General features: G+C 39.6%; 1 protein-coding gene across 5 annotated transcripts in view; it reads right to left on the bottom strand.

Annotated features, from left to right (window-relative positions):
* Positions 1 to 7,500, bottom strand: part of LOC119580206 (solute carrier family 13 member 5-like) — a 74,928-nt gene that overhangs the window by 19,838 nt on the left and 47,590 nt on the right. The window contains exons 1-2 of one of the 5 annotated variants that reach the window (XM_037928206.1): positions 3,585 to 3,671; positions 614 to 882 (exon numbers count right to left, since the gene is read on the bottom strand). The exons of 1 other annotated variant lie outside the window; for it this stretch is intronic. In XM_037928206.1, the coding sequence (XP_037784134.1) occupies positions 614 to 712 (99 nt within the window). In that variant the 5' untranslated portion in view covers positions 713 to 882; positions 3,585 to 3,671. Of the gene's footprint in view, positions 1 to 613; positions 883 to 3,533; positions 3,672 to 7,500 lie in introns of those variants that run through there. 3 more of the 5 variants (XM_037928208.1, XM_037928204.1, XM_037928205.1) reach the window with 3 other exon arrangements.

The raw sequence follows: 7,500 nt of genomic DNA on the forward strand, positions 1-7,500 counted from the left end.
TCCTTCTCTCTTCTCTCTTTTTTCTCTCTCTCTTTCTCCTCTCTTTTCTTCTCTTTCTCCTCTCTCTCTCTCTCTCTTTCTCCTCTCTCTCTCTCTCTCCTCTCCCTCTATACATACATACATACATACATATATATAAACACATATATATATATATATATATATATATATATATATATATATATATATATATACATATATATATGTATGTATATATATGTACACACATTTATATATATATACTGTGTATAAGTATGTGTGAGGACACACACACACGCATACATACATACACACACACATTTATATATATACTGTATATATATATATATAATATATATATATATATATATATATATATATATATATATATATATATTTTATATATATATATATATATAATATCTATATATAATATAAATATATATAATATATATATATATATATATATATATATATATATATATATATATATATACATATATATACATATATATATTTATATATATATATATATATATATATATATATATATATATATAGGTATACATATATATTTATATATATATTTAAGTATGTGTGAGGACACACACACACAATCGAAAGGGCTACTTACCGACGTTGGAATAAGTAGTGGGAAAATCCCGAGCAGGATTGGCGTGAGGACGATGACGAAGGTGCGCCACTGAGGTGCCACTATCTTTAAAAATGTCATTTTGGTGTGGTAGATACTTTAGCTTGACTGCTATTATTCGCTAATTCTTATTGCTTCGTAATGTTTCACTTTTATGTTCCAAGAATCACATTCAGGAAACACCTGTTTGCTAAAGTTATGGCTTCTGTTCGCTTTTCTTGAACATTGTATTGCAAAACTGACATGTATTTCTTGTTTGGGTATTACCAAATTCACGGAAAAACAAACAAAGGGGTTTATTAGTCAAGAGCACGTGTAGATTCAACGATCAAAATAAGTGAGTAAAAACAACAAAGAATGAAACCCCAGATATTTGAATCTCGTAGCGTGATGTACAAGAAGATTCATTTAACCTTAACCATATTATTTAGCGGTGATTTATGTGCAGTTGCGTGTTTATTTACACGTTATCTTGTTATACGTCTGTAAAAAAGAAATGCCTAAAGCCATCAAGTAACTTGCACCCAAATTGATTTTTGCACTAGCCTGTTACTTGAGACGAAACAATACTTAGAATATCCACTTACAAAATGTCTAGAATCAGAGATAATAAACGGTGCTTGGAATTTAATGAACTTTAATGTCAGGGTCACTTGACCTGTAAGATGCAACCTCAGCTTCTTACAGCACTTGCCCCTTGTCTATCAGTCTGGCTTTACCTTCGACCGCGAACACATCTTGTTCTTTCCATGAGATAAGTGGGTGACATGAATGAATCTTCAGTATAGCATATGCCTTCCATTCTTCTACTCTTATTACCTTGCCACTGTCTGCCTACGCGCCTGCTTCACTCCCCTCCCTCTGTTCCATTCTAAAACCCTCTCCCCGCTCTGCCTTTACCACGAGAACAATGCAGCTACGGGCCTTTCAAAAGCAAACATTGCTTCATCCTGCTTTACCAATGAGGCGCGTCGTTGCATGAAAGCACTAGGTCTACTCGTAGCTTTAGGATACTGTATTGTAGCTCCCTTCAGGTAGATTTTTAAATATCATTTATGTGAATCCATTTGCTCTCTCTTGTTTTTAGAAAACAGTGGAAGATAAAAAAAATGACAATAAAATACTTGCTTCTCACATAAACAAGCAGAACGGCGCCATTTATCATCAATATCCTCTGGGCGGCAGGCGGAGGGGAGTTCGTATGTTGGAGAAGAGTTTAACTGGCTCTATGTGGAGCCGAGTTCAGCTCCGTTCAGCGACGCAGCTGGGAACAAGAGGGCAATGGAAGGAAGAGGCAAATTCACAGGCCGGAGTCAAAGGCTGACGTGGGACGCCGACCTGCAGCGGGAACAAGGATTGACAAGAGGATGGGAATTCATTGTGTTTATTAGACATTGCAGGAAAGAGGGTATGCGTTCAATGCTATTTAGCCCAGGGACAAAAAAAAGGAACTTGAAAGACGCATCGGATGTGTCGATTGTGTTTTACTGTCTAGATTTTCCTGGTCTCTAGCATAGCTACACTTTTGTTATTCATTACAAGAAATAAATACTAATCTGACCATATGTAGCACATGGTATGTTACGTCAACAGATATCAAAGGGAAGGAGTGACTGGACGACAATCTGTGACTGGAGTAACTTCCTGTTCGACAGTAGTCCCACTGTGAGCGACCTTGAAATCTAATGTTTACCCTTGGCTCCGGCGTATCAGATAAACCAGTAGTCAGCCGTGGGAGGAACTGTCGGTACTCTGAAACTTTAAAATTGCTCTCCTCTCATGAATCTTTATAAAGTAACAATTACCTCAAACGACAGGAAAACTTTTCCTAAAACAACATGTGGTACCTCTTGCGGCCCGGAAAAAGAATAGTAAACTCGTGAGTACCACTAACATGTACATATGGCAATACAATAAGTACTTTTCTTGAACAAGTGCCACTGGGGTCATCGTCGATGGTTTTGGAGCCTTTTCATGGGTGTAGGTATATATTGTTTTCAGTATAGAAATTACGAGCACAGGACAATTACAGCGGCTCAACGTGCAAGTGGGTACTTTTCAACTCTGTTGATAATTGTGTCGTAAAGGGAATAGACGTTAAAAAAATCTGAATAGCAAATTTTCACCGTAAAGTTTCAGTCATTTATGCTCCAGTGGGTAGCCTTGCCCCGCCCATTTCCGCGTGTTATTCGTGCCATTATTCTGTCACTTGGAAAAGTCTCGCTCTCTTTTTGCTATGAAATGCAAACCTGAATTTTCCTATCTACACTCTAAAGAACTGTTTACAGCGAGGTCATACATCCGTTAGTCGGTCAAGTGAAGTGCCAGAGTTCTGTCTGGCGGTCAAGTTTTGCATTTGTCCGACATCCGACTGAAAGCGACGATAATAAAACTTCCTCACAAGGGGAGGTAAGTGTGGCGACCTTCGCACAATAGTAGAGCAAAGCCTCGCCGTGAATGAGGTCATGAAGGCTCCCTTTTCGTTGCTAGTTAATTCTAACGTCTTTTACTCGCTATACTTCCTCCTTTATTCATATTAAAGAATACTATAAAAAGAAAATTAATGCATATATGTTGCTATGCTTCCCATGTATCGTAATTTGTGAGGAAAAGAAAAAGGCCAAACAAATTCACGTGTTCGCGTGAAAAACGATCAAATCAGTTTTCATGAAAACTATTTTTCGTGGATTTTTCCCTCGCTATTTTTACTTGTTCTTGAGGCGACGCTGAAATCTTCTCTAACTGAAAAACGTTTGTTGTTATTATTACGTACTACAACCCCACTTTCAAAATAGAGACTCAGATTTGCTCACGAATACTATATGGTGCTATGGAGTGTTTTGCCATAGCATTCTCTTTCGATTCACACGATCAACATATAACACTAAAGATCAACACGAACTTCCAGAGTCACCTTTCGGAAATCACATTAACGAAATAATAAAAGTAGCACGTTAAAAAAAATTATTCAAGCGGAGAGAGTTCTGAGCGTCCCTCCTCTTCCACGACCCGCGTAGGACTGTCTGACTAAATTGCTGAGGCTACCTGGTCTGGGGAAGGACGCGGGGATTCCTTTGCGTCATTCGTCGAGGCGGCGAGAGGGCGGGGCATTGCGATACATAGATGCGTGATTTTTTTTACACACATATACGCATGCACACACGTACACAAACAAACGAACACACACACACAAACACACACACACACACACACACACACACACACACACACACACACACACACACACACACACACACACACACACACACACACACACACACACATACATATCCTCAAATACACACACACACACACAATATATATATATATATATATATATATATATATATATACATCACACACACACACATATATATATATATGTATAGATAGATAGATAGATAGATAGATAGATAGATAGATATAAATACATATATATATACAGTGTGGCATTCGGGTCCGGTGACCTCACCTCGCTCCCCCCATGCCCCCTCCAGCTGCTTATCGCTTCCGGCAGCTGGAACGGTCACTACTTATACCGAGGATGATCTAGGCCTCGGCAGCCTCCGGGCTAGTACAGTGGTAACGTGTCGGCCTCTCATCCGAGGGATGAGAGGCCGACTTCATAACTAGGCATGTCTCGTGTGTTCTTATACTGGTGTGTCAACTCTTAGAAATAAAGAGTGAATGCCGAATACCAGATATAACGGGTATACAACCCAATTACATTTACTGGTATTCGGCATTCACTCTTTATTTCTAAGAGTTGACACACGCAGTATAAGAACACACGAGACTTCTACAGCTTCAACCCAGACCACCATTAATTACAGGAGTCTGGCATGCCCGGCGCCCTTGCTACTCCAATCTGATACAGTGAAACCTATAATGGAAGGCCAAAATTGCCCAAACTATTCTCAGCATCAATGTGTGGAACATCGATCTATTAACATTCCAGAAACAACACTTACTGCAAAATGGCATAGATCACACGTATATGTTCATTTTGACAAATCAACACGTGAAATATATAGATGAAAGTCTCCATTCTCCTCATGGTATCCCCCCATTTGCAATTTACTGTGATGCCTTTACTGATTCTCAGCAACTGGGATTGGAGTATTGATTCCTGACATTTCTATTAAAGAAATTTCCAAATGGGAAAGCGCAACTGATGCCAAATCAGTAGCCATATACCATGCCATTAAAAAAGGAAGTAAACAGCAGCGACACCTAGCTGTTTTCTCTGACAGCCAGGGTGCACCCTATAGACTTACTGCATTTAGTCCAGGGAACATGGTAACTAGGAGTATCCTTCACCAAATTTCTAGTCTATCAGAGCAGTGTATACAAGTGTCACTATACTGGATACCCTCTCATTCAGGAATAGCAACCTATGACAAGGTGGATCAGTTAGCAAAACTAGCAATCTCCTGTGAAGAACCATACTATGCAGTGCCATTATTTCTCAAACAACTGGAAAAACGTGTTTTCAGCTTTCTTCGAGATTATGAGTGCCAGTATGGACCACCAAAGAACTGAAGAAAAGTGGACATGGTACTATCTGGCATTATGGAAGTATTGCAGGGACATCTGATATGGACAAACCATAAAGTGTCTATAATGAACTGTCTCGGAGAGAGCCGGTTACACTAACCAGGCTACGCATAGGATATCAGTACACTATACATTATGTACAGGATACAGTTTTGGAGGCAAAGCCTTGTAAAATGTGCAAGACACCCAAGTCGCATAATCTAACACATTGCTTTGTTGTTCAAAAACTGCGTCCTATCGATCAAACATCACTGTCCAGAGACCAGCACTTATTGATTACATTAATTTTATTATAGACACTGGTCTTGTCTTTGATATGATTTGTGATATATATGTATATAATTTTTTACCAGCTAGATGGTATGTAAAATAATGTAAGCACAATGGCACAGCCCTTCAGGCATGTATAACCAATGTTTAATTGACAGCCCTCTACAAACATAAGAGCATAGTCAATTTAGATAGATGCTATAGCGTCTTACCCTTGCTTTTTGAAGGTCATGTACGCTGTTCTGTAAATAAATTTTTATCAATCAATCAATCAGTCTCTCTCTCTCTCACACATACACACTGTAAAAGACTATAAGAACTCTGGTACAGTGGCTTGCAGCTTGCAGTTCTTGTAGTTATAGTTGTTATATGGCTCGACTCTTTTTAGTAAAGAGTACAGCACAGTAAGGGAACACACGAGACGATGTCTATGGGTAAAGCAGTGAGCGCAGGGTCATGTATCAGGCCGACCCGCCTGAAGCGAAGGGTAGGTCGACCTTACCATGATGAGTACTGGACACAAATTGTCGGGTCAGGCAAGGTCATCTATGCCCTCACTGAGTGGATGGTTCAAAATTGGACTTGGAGCCACGTGGTCTACTGGGAAAATGGCTTACAGAAATAAGCTTATGTATATGCAATATTGCTTGGCCACCTACTCGCTCCTTAGATTTGCCTCAAGGGCTGACGAGCTCCTAGAGTTGACTGGATCTGCGGTCGTCCAGACAGGCGACGATCATCCACACCATCCTGGGGCGATTGGTACCTGCACTGGCGAGTTCCTGGTCCTTCGCTGGATCTACGGGCAGGTGGCGCCCGTCCACTCACGGGGCGGCTTAACACTTGCTCTGACGAATATCCTGTGGTCTACAGGCTTCTGGCGATCTTCTGGTGACGTCCTTCCCACAGCATCCTAAGGTGACCTTTTCTGCAGCAGGGTCCTCCTTCATTGCCGTGTCGGTTATTGTCGGTCCGACTGCTATATATAGTCGGGGAACCAGATCATACACATAAGGGCCAGATAGTAATAGAAAAAGAAAGGTAACAGAAAAGAGGGGGTGTTAAGTACCACTAGCCATTTAATTATTTAAGTTTGCAGTTTTTAATGTTCGTTTTTAGTTTATTTTTGTCTTTTTTTTTTTTGTTTTGTGTTTTATTTCACAAAGATAAAGAAGAAAATAGGGAGAGGAAGACGTCAGTAGCGATCCGCATGGACCTGGCTTGAACTACCAACCCTCTCTGATAGATATGAGACTAGATAAGGGAAACGACAGCGGCAATCTGCAAGGATTTACTTGAACCAATTGCCGTCACACAGAGAAGAAATGTATGTAAAATCATGCACGAGTCACTCATCACGACTGACAAAATTGCAGGCAAAGAGATACATCATAGATTACGCTGGCAAACTACAACAGTAACAAACCCTATTAATGAAAATGTTTCAGTGTCTTTCGTTCTGTGTGGATGAGTGAGTGAATGAGTAAGTGTGTAAGTATGTGTGTGTGTGAGAGAGCGACAGTGAGCGTGAATGAGAGTGAAAGTAGGAGTGACCTCACAGAGATTGAATCACAAACAAGAATATTAACGTATTACAAAACTGAGATAAATTAGCAATGCTAGCTATATAAAATCATTTCAACTACCACACTGAATTCAACATTTGATGATATGTGACAGAATGTACGCATTAATGAATGGTGAAATGAAAAAATATTTGCAAGCTTTTTAGCAATGGGTGGATCGCTTGGGATATACCCAAAACATGCAAACGACTTCAAGAGGGTGAGAAGGGTGTGATTAATAAGCGAATAATGATTCTAGCTTAAACCCTAGTCCTACATTAATTAACGCACGTAACTACGGGTCACACCAACTGGAAAGTTACCGATCAAACGAATAATTTCGGTTTTACCAGTACCTACTTTCGAATAACGGAGCGTAGATCTATTAGGCGATTTACGCAACCCCAGGGTATATCGGGCAATCCTATGCACTATGATATGGGTGGAGATCCTACACTATATTCAAAATAATAAATT

This window comes from Penaeus monodon, chromosome 13 (genome assembly GCF_015228065.2).
Source record: "Penaeus monodon isolate SGIC_2016 chromosome 13, NSTDA_Pmon_1, whole genome shotgun sequence".
Classification (NCBI taxonomy): domain Eukaryota; kingdom Metazoa; phylum Arthropoda; class Malacostraca; order Decapoda; family Penaeidae; genus Penaeus; species Penaeus monodon.